Raw genomic sequence first — 15,895 nt, 5'->3', positions numbered from 1 at the left:
CGACACGCGCCGGCCGAGTGGTATTGATTCGGTCACTCCGGCTGCACCGACGCGGCGGTGTCGCTGATGCCTGTTCAATCCGTGGGCTATTGCAACCGACCAAGAGACGGGGCCAACTTCACCGACTTTTGACACGCGGATGCTCACGTGGACGAGCTCGATAGACCAGCACGTCCATGCTCCAGCCGCCAAGGACCACTCGATCCACGGCTCGACTTGCTGCGAAAATGGGCGGCGCACAGGAACCAAGTCACCAGGCACCCTTGGGCAGACTGCATGTCGGGTTCATTGCGGGCACCAGCGCAGTAGCGCGCACATCAGCCTGCGCGAGTTGAAGACGCACGACGCCGCAGGTGTGGTGTGAGAGCCGCCTGTGCGTGCTGGCCCCCGACGGCCAGCAATGCCTCAGTTTTGGCGCACCTGGCGTCGCACGCCCCCCAACCTTGCGCAGGGCCAACGCCAAGCTGCTGTCCAGATGGCTGGAACCGGCGAGCTGGGCCACGCTTGGGCACTACGAGCCCCAGACGAACCCATTTGCTGGACCACCGCAAAGTGCGATGACGTCCTTGCCCCAGCTTTGCCCAATCGGGAGAAGACATCGTCTTTCGCCGATGTGCAGCCCTAGTCGAGCACGCACACGGGCCGGGACCCGGGGGGGAGGGGTTTTGCCAATCCATGCTGCCAGCACATTGGACGGACTCCGCAAGCGCCAGGGCTCTGAGACAAGCTGACGTGCTGTCTCCTGGGCGCTTTCTCGAATGGTTCCCTTCCTGATGACTGGCTGACTCGCCGCCAGGGTTTGAGGAAACCGCTGGGTCAGCGGGAGCCCTTGTTGCGACAATGAGAGGCGTCGCAGACCGCCGTGTTGGAGCTTTTGGGGGTTGGGGCCGCTGCCAACCGTCCACGTCCTCAGGCTTGCTTGCTGCAGCAATCGCAGCATTACCACCCAGGTCCACGGTAGGTACAAAGCATGGGCCGGCCCTTGGCCCTGCCCTCTCGCCAGCAGGTCGCCCACGCCTGGCACTCGACCCGCTCTGACGTAGCAACAATATTTCCGGATGGCAGATGGGGCCCTGTTGCACGCGTTGGGCCTATCGTGGTTCGGTTGCACCTTTGTTCCCCAACACGGCCAGAGTGCGAGGTCGGTGCGGTCGCGCACCTCAGGCGGGTGGACGTTTATCACCCCATTACTCAGCGCAGAATGGGCTCGACTCGGCTGTCTTTCTCGGGAACTGGACCGTGAGGCGCAAAGATGCCCTTGTGCTCTGTCGAGGGAGGCATGCCCGGCAAGTGCGCCTTTCAAAGGCCGCGCTTCACTTAATCGACTGGAACCGTACATACTCGGCTCGACGAGGCTGCAGCTGGTTGCCAAATTCGTCCGCAACACATAGGCCGGCTTGCCAGCAACGACGTCCGGGGTGTGTCATTCTCGGCAACGCGCGTCATGCGTGCGTTGGTGCCACCTCGCAGCACGGTGCACACCAAAAGGGTCTCTTACAGCGACACGGTGAACCGCAGAACCCCCCGGTGCCCGAATAAGGTACTACTAAATGGCAAATCTCGAAACTAGCTTTCTGGTGCTTCAACTAAATATCACCTTCCCTCGCCGAGTCAGGCCCGAACTCTCTTGCGTTGGTGTTGCTCGGGCCCGGCCTGCATCGGACACATGGTTCAGCCCTAGCATTTGCAGTGTAGACGGCCCTGCTTCCCGTGACGGGGCACGCCCAATTCGGTGATCAGGGCTCAAACCAAACGATGGAGCTCACCGCATATAGGACTCTTTGGGCCTTTCGTCGAGTCAGCTGGACACCAAGGATGCAGACCTGTGGCCTTTGCGTCCCGTGCCGAGCCACCTCCGGCTTCTATTTATTGCCATGAGTCGCGACGAGTTGCAACAAGTGGGCTTACATGACCCTGATGCGATTGCCTCAAATATCCGGGGGTGTGCATGGCGCGATCTTGGCACAGATCATCTCATCACCAGAATGGCATTTTGAAACTGCGCTGCCTTGAAATGGTAGCCTTGGGTATTGGTGCTGTCTCCGAAACAGCTACAACCCCGGGTTCGCTGTGTCGCGCAGCCCGGTGTAGCCACGTGATGTCGCCTACAGACCGCAACGGTCATGCGTGGCTTGTCCTTGACATACTCATTGCACACCAGACACTGCACCACCATGAGCGCGGCGCAGTTGGCCAAGCCCTTTACTCGGGCGGTCTCGAAATATCTCAACAACGTAAGGTGGCAAGCTCGCGATTGGTGTGCAGTGTGCAGATGCAGCTCATAGGACCGTCTGCGACGCCGGAGTTATGCCCCGCTGATCGCGGAACCGCACACCATCCCGTCGTCACAATTCAGCTGGGCTCGACAGGAGCGCGCCAAAGAATGAGGCGCAACTGACTGCTTTGGGGCATTGTCGCTCCCCAGCCTGCGGGTGAAGCTGTGAACCTCAGTCGGCTGCAGGGCTGGCACAGCTCAACCTGATTGACAGCCCCCTTAGCTCCAACGGTTTGGTCTTTATCAAACATAGACAAGGTACCCCGGGAACGCGAAGCACCTGTCAGAGGTATGTTGTTTGATCAGCCCGAGGGCCAATGTATCCCTGAAATCCTGCGACGGCCAGGCTACTGTTCCTCGTCAGAGGACCAGGGCGGACATGATGAGCGGCCCGACATGATCCTGACGACCCGAGAATGCGGAAAGTCGGGGTCGTGCGAGACAAGGCCAGCAAAACGCGCCGATGACTCGCATTTCCCCCCCGACGCATGCGTTTCAGCATGGGTCGCTCTCGCGGCGGACGATCGACCTACCCAATTCAGTAAAGGGAGATAGATTCGTGCTTCTGAGTCGCATGCCCTTGCAACCACAGCCGTCTACGTGTTGTTGCGGCGCGGGAGCGGCGTTGCCAAGACGCAGGGCAAACGCAGAGATACACACAGAGTCGCACTTGTAGCTCGTACACGATTGTGGTTGGGAGGATCGGACGTGCCTCGGCGACGCGATGACCGCATTGGGAGGCACTGACATGTCGCCCCTCTGGCGATTTTTGGATTCCACGCATGCTCAGTCTTCTCGTCATGTCCCTACTCCGTCTTGATCACCTAGCATCGACCTGTGGCCCGACTCACTTGTGCTCAGGCAGGTTCGGTCCCTGGAAAACCTTGAAGGCTACTAACGTTTCAAAACATATTGCCACTCACGAAGGGTGTTGGGCGATTTATTAGCCTGGCGAGCAAAAATGCCTGACGCTGATCAAATATTCGCCCATGCATGCCCAGCATGGCCCTGTTCCGTCATCACAGTCCTCCAAATTTGAATCCCTACCAGGCGCAGTTTGCCGGCCGGCCTGGAGGGGTTTACAGGGTTCAACAAAGAGCGGGCCATGATGCACCCACCCGCGCGACCCAGGACGAGAGAGGATGCAGACCCAGCCCCAGCCAGGGTGACTGTCCGGGGGTTACCATGGACGGGAATCCTTCTAGAAAAGCAACACGTTTGGCGACAAGTCACCATCAGCCCCAGGTCGGCCTGGCCAGCCCGCACTAAAGATTGCCTTCTTGGGTCGCCTTGGCTGGATCGCGGTTTGCTTGCGCATGGTACAGCCCGGCCAACCACGGCCCTAGATGACCCCGCGCCAGGCTCTCACGTGGGTACGATGCTGGGATGCGTGGCAGCAGATGGATGGATGGAAGAAAGGGGCGGGGGCAGTTCGATGACGAGGAACCGATACGGCATCAGCGGCGACATCAGCGGGAGCAGCAACTAACTCACAACCAGCCGTGGGGAATGGCAGGCATCAGCAACGATTGCAATGCTGCACTGGGCCGCGTCCACCAAGTCAAGATGTCGCTCACACCTCCATCCACCATGCGGAGGGCGACGACTGCAATATGGCGCAGTCTGCCTCGACCGAGTCCGCGCGCCCTCCCCACCCAAGGGGGGGGGCCTGCAAACGCCATTTCTGTATGTCAATCGCATACACAGCATTCTGCAAGCAGACACGAGGGCGTCCATCGTTTGTCGTGGCAGCCTTTCAGCGTCCCGGCGTGTTCTTGGTAATCGTCATAGGGTCGTCATCAGAGGGCCATCCAGACCCCGTCAGACGTTCGCGCGAAGCCGAGTAGCCAGCCAATGTCTGCACCGTGATGACTTTCTGAGCCACCGGCATCTGAACCGGCTTCGTCGTATCGGCCGCCTCGCCTAATAGCAGCAGCTGAGGATGGTGACCCCAATGGTACCGCGTCACAGAGATGCGCACACAAGTTGTCGAAGGACTGAGAACGGGAATACGAGGATGCCAAGAGACATCGGCGCTGAACGCTGCAGGCCTGCGCGTACAAGTGATAGACTCGGTCAGCGTCTTCTGCGTCGCTTGACCGCGGATCTGCCACCGCTCCCCAACACACACACTCAGCATGTCTTTTCAGCCGTATCACGGCGAGACGACCGTCAGGCACTGGCCACGACTCAGTGGAAGCGTCATTTAGCCAATTAGCTCATCAGCGTGCCCGCTTGATGTCTTGGTTCAGACCTGGAGCTACCGCTTCTTGCGGACATTCGCATAGGGTTGTGTCAGTTGCGCTCATGTCGGCAAGCCTGCGCGCAGGCAAACTGCAATGCCTTGCCCCGTTCGAGGGGCATCTGCAGCTTGGCGGCCGCCCAGGACCCTAGTTGGTGCGGTGGCACAGCAGCGCGCTTGAAAGCATAGGCTTTCCAACGCCTTGCGACAGTTGCATGCGACGGCCGTTCGCATCTCGACACATCACATGTCGCGATAGAAAGACTTTTTCAGCTCTTCAGCTTCTGCTTCTGGCCGTAGCAACGCCGGGTTCTCGAGGTCCAGGGCACGGACAGGCTGAAGAGACGAAGACATGCTGTGTGACGCGAAGGAATAGAATAGGCGTGCGATGCTCACATCTCATGGGGGCTGGGTCATTTCCAATGCGGCAGAGTCCGTCAAAGGAAGTCAGTCCCCTGCTTGCGGTCAGTGGGCGGCTAAGCGAAGGCGTCTGTGCTAACCGCTCCGGACTCGGGCAATCTGCGCTGTAACCTCTCACCGCGGGCATATGCTACACGAGATTGTCCTTGGCTGGCCAAGACGCTGCGCAAGGCTCGTCACGGGCCCCCCGAGACCGTGACAGGGCCGACTTGGTCTCGTCTTTGGCGCCGTGTGTCATGCTGAAAGTCACGCGTCCTGGGCCCCGCCACTGTCTCGAACGTATCAGTCAAGCCCTCGCGGCAGTCCGGGCGGTTCTCGGACGTGAGGATGCGTGAATCGAGCTCAGGGTCGGGAGAACGTTGAGGGGAGGGACTGTCCGACTTTGCTCTACGCAAGACAATACGTTTGACTGGGACTCGACTTCAACGAACGGTTCGACGGGCGAACGACGACGACGACGACGACGACGACGACAAGGCGTCCACTAGGGCTCTTGACTCATCTGAGCGGCCGGGCGCTCTGAGTCAAAAGTTTCCCGCGAAAAAAACCAAGTTGAGCGAGTTGCCAAGTCGTCTCCCTCTCCGGTGTGCCTGCGATATAAAGTGCCTGCTTCGGATCACGCAAGGACCGCCCGTGCACGCTTGGCAACGTCTCGCACGACCAACTCTGCTTCGTCTGGGTCGCCCCTTCATTTGCTTTTTTCGAATGTCGTTTCTGACCATTTGTTTCTAGAAACATGCCTCGTACGGCCGGCAGCGCCCGTTCTTTGGGCTTCCATGTACTTCGCAAATAATATGCATACGAGTTTGTCTGTGCACAGACGTTCGCGTCTGCTTGCCACATTGCGGGCCGGTGACGAAGCAGCAAGCACGGTTCAGCTGCAGATGCGAGGCAAAGAATTGACAAGAAATCAAAGGGGCCGGCGGGTTTCCCGAGCCTGGCTGGCGCGCCCTGTGTCGCTTTGATTGTGGTCCTGTTCTGTGCCTGGCAAGCCGAGGCTCCTCCTTCGCTCCCCCTGCCGCATGGTGCAGACTGCAGACAGGGCAACCCGACGCCGCGCAAGGATTTCTTGCCTCTGTCTGAGTGCTGCCCCAACTACCGCGTCACTGCCGAGCGTCCATGGACATGCGTATGTGTGTCTCTGTCTCTGACGGCCGCGGGGGGGGGGGAGCGTGTCCGGCCATGACGGCGGCGCGCAACGGCGTGTAAGTCATCAACGCGACTACACCTCGTGCACCACGTACATCCTTGAAGGGCGTGCGTGCACGGCAATGCGCAGCTGCCAATCACAGATACTGGGTATGAAACGCAGTGGTGGCTCTGCACGCCAAGCAACCCTGTGAGCCTCTTGGGGGCGGTCCTTTGCGCATGTTCTTTTTCTTTCCTTTTTCCACACACACACACACACACACCCGGCCGTTTTTTTTTCTTTCAGGGACCAGCCTGGTTTTAATCAAGCCCAGAGACGACGACAGTCCCCAACCAAGCCCCCGCGAGCGCCCTACCAATGGCGCAGCAGCTATAGCTGTGTAGTGTAAACATTGACGTATGTATTCTTTATTTTGTTTTTATTTTTGGAAAACGCGCGCAACCGTTGCGTTAGTACGTGGCTTGTCCGCAGTCAGTCAGTCAGTCAGATGTCACGGCGTTGGGCAGCATATGTGTAGTCAGTACCACTTTGTACGATGATGATTCGCAGGCCACGGATGAGTCACTGCACTGCACTTCATATACTACCCCATACCTGGTGTAAGTCTCAGACACGTAGCGTGGCGATCATCACCTCTAACCAACAAGAAACAACATGTGGCATGATGCATGTCTGTACTACTGCATGTATTAAATGGCACGCAGTAAATGTGGCGTCAGTTGTAGACATGCGTTTATGTATGTATATACATATGTTCGCATCAAAGCAAGGTTGGATATGGCATATAGATCCCAGACGAAGAGGAAGTTGTGTAGTCGACTACGAAACTCGTCTCACCATGCAGGCATGCATATTTTCTTCACCTACTGCTATCTGGCGTGCTGCGTCTTTCAGGCGAGGAAGAGGTGCAGAAGTAGGAGGGGGGCGGTGTATCATGTACGAAGCAGTATATATCCTAGTCAATCGTCGTTCCTTTTTCCTATATACCACCCCCTCCTCCTCAAGATCCTTGGAACTGTCTGTCATCTCTCATTTCCTCTCGCTCGCTTTTTTGTTTTTGAAGCTTCGTCTTCTAAAAATATATATATATATATATATATATATATTTCCTTGGTGATGGACGGACGTGTGTGCGTGGATGCGTGCTTGGCTTACTTACGTGCAGGCGAAAGAAAGGCACCCGGGGGGGAGACGAGAGAGGTACTTGTGGTGTATGTAGCATGAAACACACACGACACACAGGCACATAACACGCAGCACATAACACGCAGCACATAACACATACGTATAACACAGACACACACGGGCACATAGACATAACGCACAACGCACACATAACACACTACAAACATGACACAACGCGCGCACACACACATACACATACAACATACACGCGCACAAACGAAAAGTATTCCGCAGGCACACACACACACATACACACACACATGCCTACCTATACCGCGAGTAACAGCAACAGGATGTATGTCTGTACTACCAGTACAGTACATAAAACACACACAAGACATTTGATCGAGGCGCAGCGTTGCAGAGAGCACAGGGGAGGGCCATGGGAGTCGACGCGCCAAAATCGCACACATAAAACACACACGCATTACACAGACACACACACGCGCACGTACGCACACATATATATGTGTGTGCGTGTCTGTGTCTGTGTATTTTGTCTACTTGCATGGTGAATACATAGTACGAGTAGGATCTTACATAGCAATGTGTTCTTTATGTACCTTGCACCAGCTATCTACCTAGGTAAAAGTCCATCCAAATATCCGTTGCCTCGCAATCCCTCAGTGGGCTGGACTGGACGCACTGCGAGGTAGGGGAAAAGGCCATCAACAGGGTAGGTAAGGTAGGTACATAGGTAATTACCTGGTATAGGTAGGCATGATATGATGATGCCAACGACCTGCCAACACTTAGTACTACCTCACCTCTCTACTATACTTGATACCTGGTATTGTACACTCTGACCCCCCACTACACCAAGTAAGTAACTTACATTGCGGCAACGCATGCTCACAATACTTAGTTACCGCGGGCCTACACTACGCTACATACATCCCATCGATATTCACCGTCAATTCTCTTCTTGCTCAACCAACTACCTATCACCTACATGCGGTACATGCATACAGCATAAGCACATACATGTACACAGCACGCATGCACGCACGCACGCACGCACGGAATCCGCGCTGTCCGTACCCACGTACGCGGCAAGCAAAGCAAAGCAGAGCCGAGTCCGAGCATATGTATACACAACGGTTGGTTAGGTAGGTAGGTAGTTGCTTAGATGTTGACCGTTTGATCAGTCGGTTGGTCAGTTGGGTAGTTAGCTGCTTGGTTGGTTAGTTGGGTGGGTAGGTGCAAGGCTGGTTGGTCGTCGCGAGACACAGTAAGCAACAGACGTCGTCGGGATCGTCCGTCAGCCGCCCCCAAATGGCCAAGGATCAGAAGGAGGAAGAGGTGGTGGTAGTGGTGGTACACGTAGTAATGGGACCTGTGGCGGGCTGGCTGACATACAGACAAGCAGCCAGGCAGCGATGCGCGACGGGGGTAGAGAGAGGGAGGAGAGGAGACGAGGGCGTCGCGACGCGGGCTGCAAGGCAATTTCGACAGGTCAGGCAACGCAAGGAGGAATATATTGTACATGGGAATCGTGCTTTCTGCTGCAGCCATGGACAGACCTGGCACCATACGTCGTGTCTCGTACGTACATACATACATACATACATACAGCAAGCACATACATATGTACACATCCATGCTGCAATGGCGACAACGGTCGCGGAGCAGAGCACACGCCCTGGCATGTCCTGGCCCGCCCCGGCTTGGCTTTCCAACAGATAGTCTTGTCGTGCCCGCTTGCTTACTTTGCTGTGTCTGCTCGCACCGCTTGCTGCACCCTGCGGTGCGCTTCGGCGGCGGCGGCGGCTGCGGCCAAGAAAGACGGACACAGACGTCTCGTCTCCTCATCGCGACGCCCCTCCCTCCCCTCCACCCCCTCCGTACCTTAACCCGTGGTTCCCCAGTTCTCGACCACAGTCCCGGGACGACGAATGGAACATTGAGGGGAAGTGCTGCTGCTGGCTGGCTGCCCGTCTGTCGTGTTTTGCGTGACTCGCTGACGTGCAGCGCAGCGCAGCGCATCGCATAGCATCGCATAGCATCGCAGCAAAAGTGCAGGTTCCCCCTTCCTCTCCCCCTCGGCGCTTGGGCACAGCAGACAGACAGACCAGAAACACGCAGAGCGGCAGCAGAAACGCGGCACTGAGTCAGCCCACGCCAGGCAGCCAGCCGAGGATGCGTCTCATCCGTCGAGAAGCCAAGGAGGGTTCGTAGAAGGTAGTGAGTGGCAGCAGCATCGCATGTCGACCTCCCCCCGGCTCACACGACAGCCCGTTCCCGGGAGTGAATGAGTGGTCGTCCGTGACGCGATCCGTGTAGACCTCGCCTCACTCGCACGCACGCACGCACGCGACAAGCATCGCAACAGCGCGACTCTCGAGCAGCGCCCGCCGCCGCCGTCGACAACGTCCTCCGATTGACACGCCCCGTTTCACACTCTCCACAGCAGCAGCGCGCGCGCGGTCGACTCCCGCAAACCCGGCCTTCTGGCCTCCTCCTTTTCTCTCCCTAGGCTGGCCGGGCCGGGCTGCTCGCTCGGCCATGGCCCGTCGGCAGGCACCCCTCACCCTCACCAGCGACCCCCCACGTGCCGAGCTGCAGACTGACTCGTCACTTTGGCCAGTCGGTCGGGACGGGCCACCACCACCACCACCACTACCTCTTTGGCTCTTGCTGCTTGCTGCTGCTGCTCGCATCCCATCGACGGGTAGGCAACCTTGCGCGACCACTTGAGACCTCTCGTGGGTGCCCCCTCTTCTCGGCGCGTGCCTGGCGCGTTTAGTCCGCTTAGCCGAGGCTGTACAGGGCATTGTGTCCGTCCGTCCACTGCTGCAACAGTCATATTCGGGGCCATGTTTCCAGCCAGGACCACCAGTTTACGTACGTACCTACGTATCTTGTACGTGGTGGCCGCCCGTGTGCCTACCGTACATGTTTCTTGCCCGGCCAGTAGTATGTACATACATCGCCGCAAGTGCCGAGCAAGCCAAACTGCGGTCCGTCGCACAAGAGGATTGAGTGACGGAGAAGAGTGAGAGAAGGAGATGCCTGCCTGCCTCTCTGGCTCGGTAAGCAAGACTAGCCACGACAGGCCCGTCATCCACGGCAACCCTCCAGCACGCCCCTCCCGAGGGCGGCGCACAACAGACGCCTCTTTGGGCGTCTTGCAGCGATTCGACACATGGCTGCGAGGTCCGCCCATGAACGCCTCCGGCTGGGTGGCCTGACACGGCCCGGCGACGCCTTTCTTTGCTTTTCCCCTCCTTGGCCCCACGGCCACGCTGCTGCTCTGCGCTCAGGTGGTCGGGCCTGGCCGCCCCCAAAACACCACTATCTCTTCACCGGTCGCGGCCACGCCTCCTCACCTGGCCTGGCTTGGGGATCGGTGTCGTCGCCTCTGCCCGCTAGCTCCACTGACGTGGCTCGCGCTGGAGGCCCGGCGACGTCAACGTCAGCGCCATGCCTGCGCAACGTCTCACATCCCCAAGGACCGGCCCGCACTTTGGCTTCCGTCGCGCAAGTGCCGACGACGGGCCTCGGCCCTGCCCTCCTGTGCGACCGTCGTCCAGCCTCTGAGCGACCCAGCCGATGCCCTCACCAATTGCAGCGCCCATTGCCAATAAAATGAGCTGAGCAATCGGCCGAGCGTCGCCATAAGCGAGCGAGTCGATTTCGTTCAATCGAGGCGCCGCCCAAGACAGGCAGGCAGGCCGCTGCGCGAGTAGCGCTGACCGTGTAGTCTCTGCTGCCGATTTCCCCCCTGCCAGCCAGTCACCGGCAGAGGCCAGAGTGAGGCTGCCGAACCTGCAGCTTACCATCAATCGCCATGCTCCCCCATGTCGCTATCGAGACCCTTTCCCCTCTCCCATCGGATACATGGGCCCTCGCAGATGCGTTGGCTGCCGGTGCTGAAGATAGGAAGGGCCCCGTGATGTGCTCGATGCGGGCGATGTGTCGCCGGCATGGCACCGTCGTTCCTCGCTCCCTCCCCCTCCGTGCTAGCCATGTTGTTTCCTTTGTCAACCGCAGCCGAGCAGCACGAATTGACACACGCGCTGCCGCCCCGTGGCATCTTGCGAACAATGGGACTCTTGACCGGCGACGTCCAAACCTGCGTTGCCAAAGTCGTGCGGGTGCCACAGCAGTCACGCGATGCGTCTCGTCTGTGCCGGCGTCGCAACATGGGTGCGTGCGTGCGTCTCACAGATCGCCTGCCGTTACGCCCACACCTCCCGCCATCGCCGTCCGTGATAGCCATGGTGTTGCTCGTGACACGCGCTTGTCGTCTCGAGATCGACCGCGCGAGCAAAGTCTCTTCTGTCGTGCGACACATCGCCAGGCCACCGATGAGGCATCAGTCTCGTCACCCAGTAAGCTACACCCATGTAAATATGTGCGCGTCAAGCCGAAATGGTGCAATGGGCGCAGAATCTTGCCGAGTCTTGGCATCGAGGCCAAACGTGCGACCCTGTAAGAGCACCACAAGCACAAGCAACCTGGTGCTTGACTGGCCTGGTCGCTGCCTCGGCGGCTGCGCACCTGTTCATGTAACACACAGACCCGGTGGGTGATCGATCCACAGCTCGTCCTGCAGCTGCCGACGAAACGTTGATTGCGACTCGGTGGAACCGGCGCTCAAGCGAGGCAATATAAGGGAACCATCGGCTCAGGAACATGCCATTATCAGTCTATGGTGTCTCCTGATGCGGCACAGGGGGTTCGCGCGCAAAAGACTTGGCTGGCGAGTGATGTTGTATCGCGTGGCGTATGCAAATGCCGCCTCCTGGTCGGTCGTCGGCAGATGCCTTTCGTCCCAGATGCCCGGGCCAACCGTGCCAGATCCCTGGCTCGGCTTTGAACGTGAGAGAGGTAGGAGGGCCCGAGATAGAGTCCTGAATACGCTATGGCTTAATTGGTCCCAACGCGCTTCATGCTTGGCGGACCGCATCCATCGGTTTCGGATTGCCCTGAATCTCGCGAATGGTCTCTCTCGTCCGGGCATTGTCCTCGAAACTAGCATTGATGAGATCCATCACCTCATCCACCGTAAAGTAAAGGCTCAACTCGCTGTCACACCAGAGGAACTTGACTTCGTTGAGGTTGCTCTGGAGCACCTCGCTGAGGTACTTGAGCCGCAGCCAGTTCGGGGCGTATTGTGCTGTTGCCGGAACTTCGTCCTGCGAAGGCTCTGTTCCTCCAAGCTTGCTGGGCAGGAACAGATCATCCAGTTCGGTGGCCGACGCAATCAGCTTGGCGATGCTGTATGCCTCCTCTTGTCCAATGGCCGGCATGTCGAGAACATCAGTTATGAGTCTCGTCGCCAAGGCGTCGGCGAGAGAGCCAATGGCTTGAGACCAGACCGAGCGAGCAAGAATCGGCTCCCAGGTCGCGGCCATGGTCCTGACACGCGCAGTCCCAGCCTCCACGGCCGCCTCCATGTCGTCTTGCTGCAACAAGCTCTGCAGCCCACCGAGAAGGTCCTGCAAGACCGTCTTCTGAAGGTTCATCTCGGCGCCGTAGCTTCGATTCGCAAAGCTTTGCAACGTCTTAATATCGTTGTCCAGCCGCAACATTGTCTTCGCCCTTGGGGTCAGATCCTCGCGTTCTTTCCAAGCAGCCGAGAAGTGAGACAGTCTCTCAGCAATGTACATGGCATCATTGTACAAGAACCTGAATCTGTCAGCGGTAAGGTCTTCGGCACTGAATGGAAACGTACATGTTGCCGCCGACACCCAAAGAGTAGTAGTATGGCGAGATGGCCCTGAACAGCGCAAGGGCTAAGGTAGGAAGGCCGAACAGTCCCGGGGCGGTCGATGCGACCAGATTGTACTCGTCGTTTGTTTTCGTGAGGGCTGCACCATCTTCGAGGATGGCATAGATGAGCTCCAACACCGGCTCTGGCATCGATGAGATGTTGTACGTCTCCCTCAAGACAAGCTCCCTCGTTCCCTCCTGGCGGACACCCTTGCTTGCCGTGCCCCTTGCTTTGGCTTGCGTGGCTGGCAGTTCAGAGGCCGGTTCCTCGTTACCCCAGCCCCAGGCAGCTGCGCTGTCGTCCGCGTCCGCGTCCGCAGGCTGCGCTGCATCGCCTCCACTCTCCTCCTCATCCCAACCCCAGGCATCTGTGCCATCGTCTTCGACAATCTTGACAGGTGCGCCCTCAGCTTTGGCCGTTGTTACGTTGGCTCCCTGCGCATCGTCATCGTCACCCCACGCGTCGCCCCAGTCATCCCCCCAGTCGTTGGTATCGGCTGCAGCCCCGGCGCCCGTGGTCGCGAGCTCTTTGCCCTCCGACAAGGAGACCATGTGCTTCTCCACCTTTTCGACCTGTCTGGACTGGCCAATGCCACTTGTGAGTTTCCTCCGCACCATATCGAGGGTGTTCTCTCTTCGTTTTTCAAGCCACGTCATGTGAGCCTTGTCCGCCCAGTTCGATAGCTTCTCGTAACCAGTGTATCCGTTTTGGCGCAAAGTACTACAAAAGGCCGCCGTACGGCGAACCATGTCTTGGAAGGTGCTCATGTCTGCTAAAGATGTCGGCACGGCGGGGTTGAGCCATTGCTGGATGAGCCTCGGGACGATTTCGCCCATCATGACTGCCGATAAGGACTCGAGCAGGTCGGACGGCAGCTTGTGCGCTAGCAAGACAAGTACTTTCTCGAGGTCTGCGAAGAGTGCGTCAATGGAGGGGTCTGCTCGGCCTTCCAGCGCCAGCTCATCCGGACCCGCCGTGATGACGGGGAAACTAGTGCCTGTAGTGTTCATGCGTGGCGTTATCAAGGCGGCATCTATATTGCGCCAGAGTTGTTCCATTCGCTCGTCCACCTCCTTGTATGCTTTCAGGCCGATGACAGCTTCGGAGAGTGTTATGGGATCGCCTGGCTAGTCAGCGCAGCTCATTGCCAAGCAGTCAAACGTCGCGGTTACCTTCAAGCTTGTCATAGATAGCAACCGTCCCAGCACCCACGTCGACTCGGACGAGTGCTTTCCATACCTGATCAAAGACCTCGTGGACGTCGGATTTGAGCTCGAAGGCGCGCACATCAAGAAGACGCAGGATGCGACACGCTTTGCTCACACCGACATCGTCCAACGCGGCCCATGATTCTGCGCCAGATCAGTAAGGTGTCGGAGATACCAGAAAGGAGGTGGAAGGGGCGCCGTACGTTCTAGGAGGTGCAAAGAGTTGAGGATGCGGCGCTCGTTTCTCGCAATCTCGACATCGCTCAGCAGCTGATTGACGCGGCAAACCTTGTGCAGAACGCCCGACAGCTGCTGGGTGTATTGTACCTCACGATTGAGGAACTCGGCCTTGGATTCCGCATGTGCTATTACTTCGCCAGAGACATCGGGGGCTTCGGATTGGCGGATAATGTCGTTGGCAATGGCCTTGGAGCGGATGATGTCCTCTTGTAGGGTTTTGGCGTTCCTGACCCACGAGCTAACATCGTCTTTGGTCTCTTCGTTGATGATGTGGATTTCTGTCTGCAGGATTGTGAGCGTTTCATATCATCAGTCGCGGCTGTGAGGCTGGTGATTACCTCGAGCTCCGTCGTAGTTCGGGCAAGGGAGTCGATAGCTGGCTGCAGGTCGGTGTCGGAGACGGGGGGCAGCTCAGCAATGTTGTCGGGGAACTTGCTGTCGAGGGCGAAGCCAAGAATGGCATCGCTGAGCCGCTGCGGCTGCGCAGCGGTCGCCATGTCACAGACAGCAATCTTGAGCTGCAGCGTGTCGTCGTGGTGATTCGTGTCAAGGGACGTCGCGACGGTCAGGCGAGGTGGTGGACCAAGCTCAGGGGAGCCACGGTGTCATTCATAGGCGAGAGAAGCAGCAACAATGTTCGTGGTGTGGGCGCATCGCAGGTGGTGCATGTGCGATGGATGCTTGATGGACAGCGGTGCGTTGTTGACAGGCGGCGTGCGTGGCCGTGTCGCGGCGGGCGGTCGTCGACGATGGCTGGCGTTGATGACGGTGGCTTCAAGCTGCCCACTTTTCACGAAGCTGATGGCATTTGAGGTCATGGTTGGGTAGGCCAGTGGTGTGGCTGCCCCAGGCACGACAAGGTCACCCAAAAAAAAAAGCATGGAAGGGCCTCCCCCACTAGGTAGCACCCAACCCAACCGCAGCACAGGCGCCAGCTAACCCTGATTGCCTCACCTCTTCACTTGGGGCCGCCGTGGTGCAGGGTAAGGTAGGGCAAGTTCGGGATGGCACATGCGAAACCGCCAACGACTCCGGTTCAAGATGCATTAGACTGTTGGAAGTGCTTGAGCGCTGTTCACGGCTATTACTGTACTGTACTTCGTACAGTACAACGCAAATTGTACTGTAGCACAGTACCGGCAAGCCACCACAGAATTGAACGTTCAACGCGTCCATCGGGGGCTACTGCCCCTCCCCCCACCATCACGGCTGGGTTGAAAACACGCTGTGCGCTGGCGGGAAAGCATCAATGGAGGGAGCGTTACCATTGTCTGTCTCTGAGCTGCCAGCATACCCACCACGTTGTGTCTGTGCTGTGCAGATTGACTCTCGGGCGTAACCGGCCCGTCACGCAAGATCATCAACCGTGTTATGTACGACGCGTGACGGCTGGCGACAGGCCAAACGGCTAAATCCACCGAGTGACGGCCGCCTCAACTGACCCGTGCATATTGCA

The 15,895-nt window shown here is 58.1% G+C and overlaps 3 protein-coding genes across 3 annotated transcripts; all 3 read right to left on the bottom strand.

Moving 5' to 3' along the window:
- Positions 1 to 4,031: 4,031 nt before the first annotated feature.
- On the bottom strand, positions 4,032 to 4,415 carry JDV02_005830 (uncharacterized protein; the record flags this gene model as incomplete). The annotated part of the gene is made up of 1 exon (XM_047987153.1): positions 4,032 to 4,415. One exon carries the CDS (start codon positions 4,413 to 4,415, stop codon positions 4,032 to 4,034), a length of 384 nt encoding a protein of 127 aa, XP_047843137.1.
- Positions 4,416 to 10,640: 6,225 nt separating this feature from the next.
- Positions 10,641 to 11,054, bottom strand: JDV02_005829 (uncharacterized protein; the record flags this gene model as incomplete). Its single annotated transcript, XM_047987152.1, has 1 exon — positions 10,641 to 11,054. One exon carries the CDS (start codon positions 11,052 to 11,054, stop codon positions 10,641 to 10,643), a length of 414 nt encoding a protein of 137 aa, XP_047843136.1.
- Positions 11,055 to 12,164: 1,110 nt separating this feature from the next.
- YTM1_2 (ribosome biogenesis protein ytm1) lies at positions 12,165 to 14,936 on the bottom strand (the record flags this gene model as incomplete). Its single annotated transcript, XM_047987151.1, has 5 exons — positions 12,165 to 12,906; positions 12,953 to 14,114; positions 14,164 to 14,343; positions 14,403 to 14,721; positions 14,778 to 14,936. The coding sequence occupies 5 exons, from the start codon at positions 14,934 to 14,936 to the stop codon at positions 12,165 to 12,167; spliced, it is 2,562 nt and encodes an 853-aa protein (XP_047843135.1).
- Between the last annotated feature and the right edge of the window lie 959 nt (positions 14,937 to 15,895).

This window comes from Purpureocillium takamizusanense, chromosome 5, assembly GCF_022605165.1.
Source record: "Purpureocillium takamizusanense chromosome 5, complete sequence".
NCBI lineage: Eukaryota > Fungi > Ascomycota > Sordariomycetes > Hypocreales > Ophiocordycipitaceae > Purpureocillium > Purpureocillium takamizusanense.
This window is presented reverse-complemented; position numbering and strand designations above follow the sequence as displayed.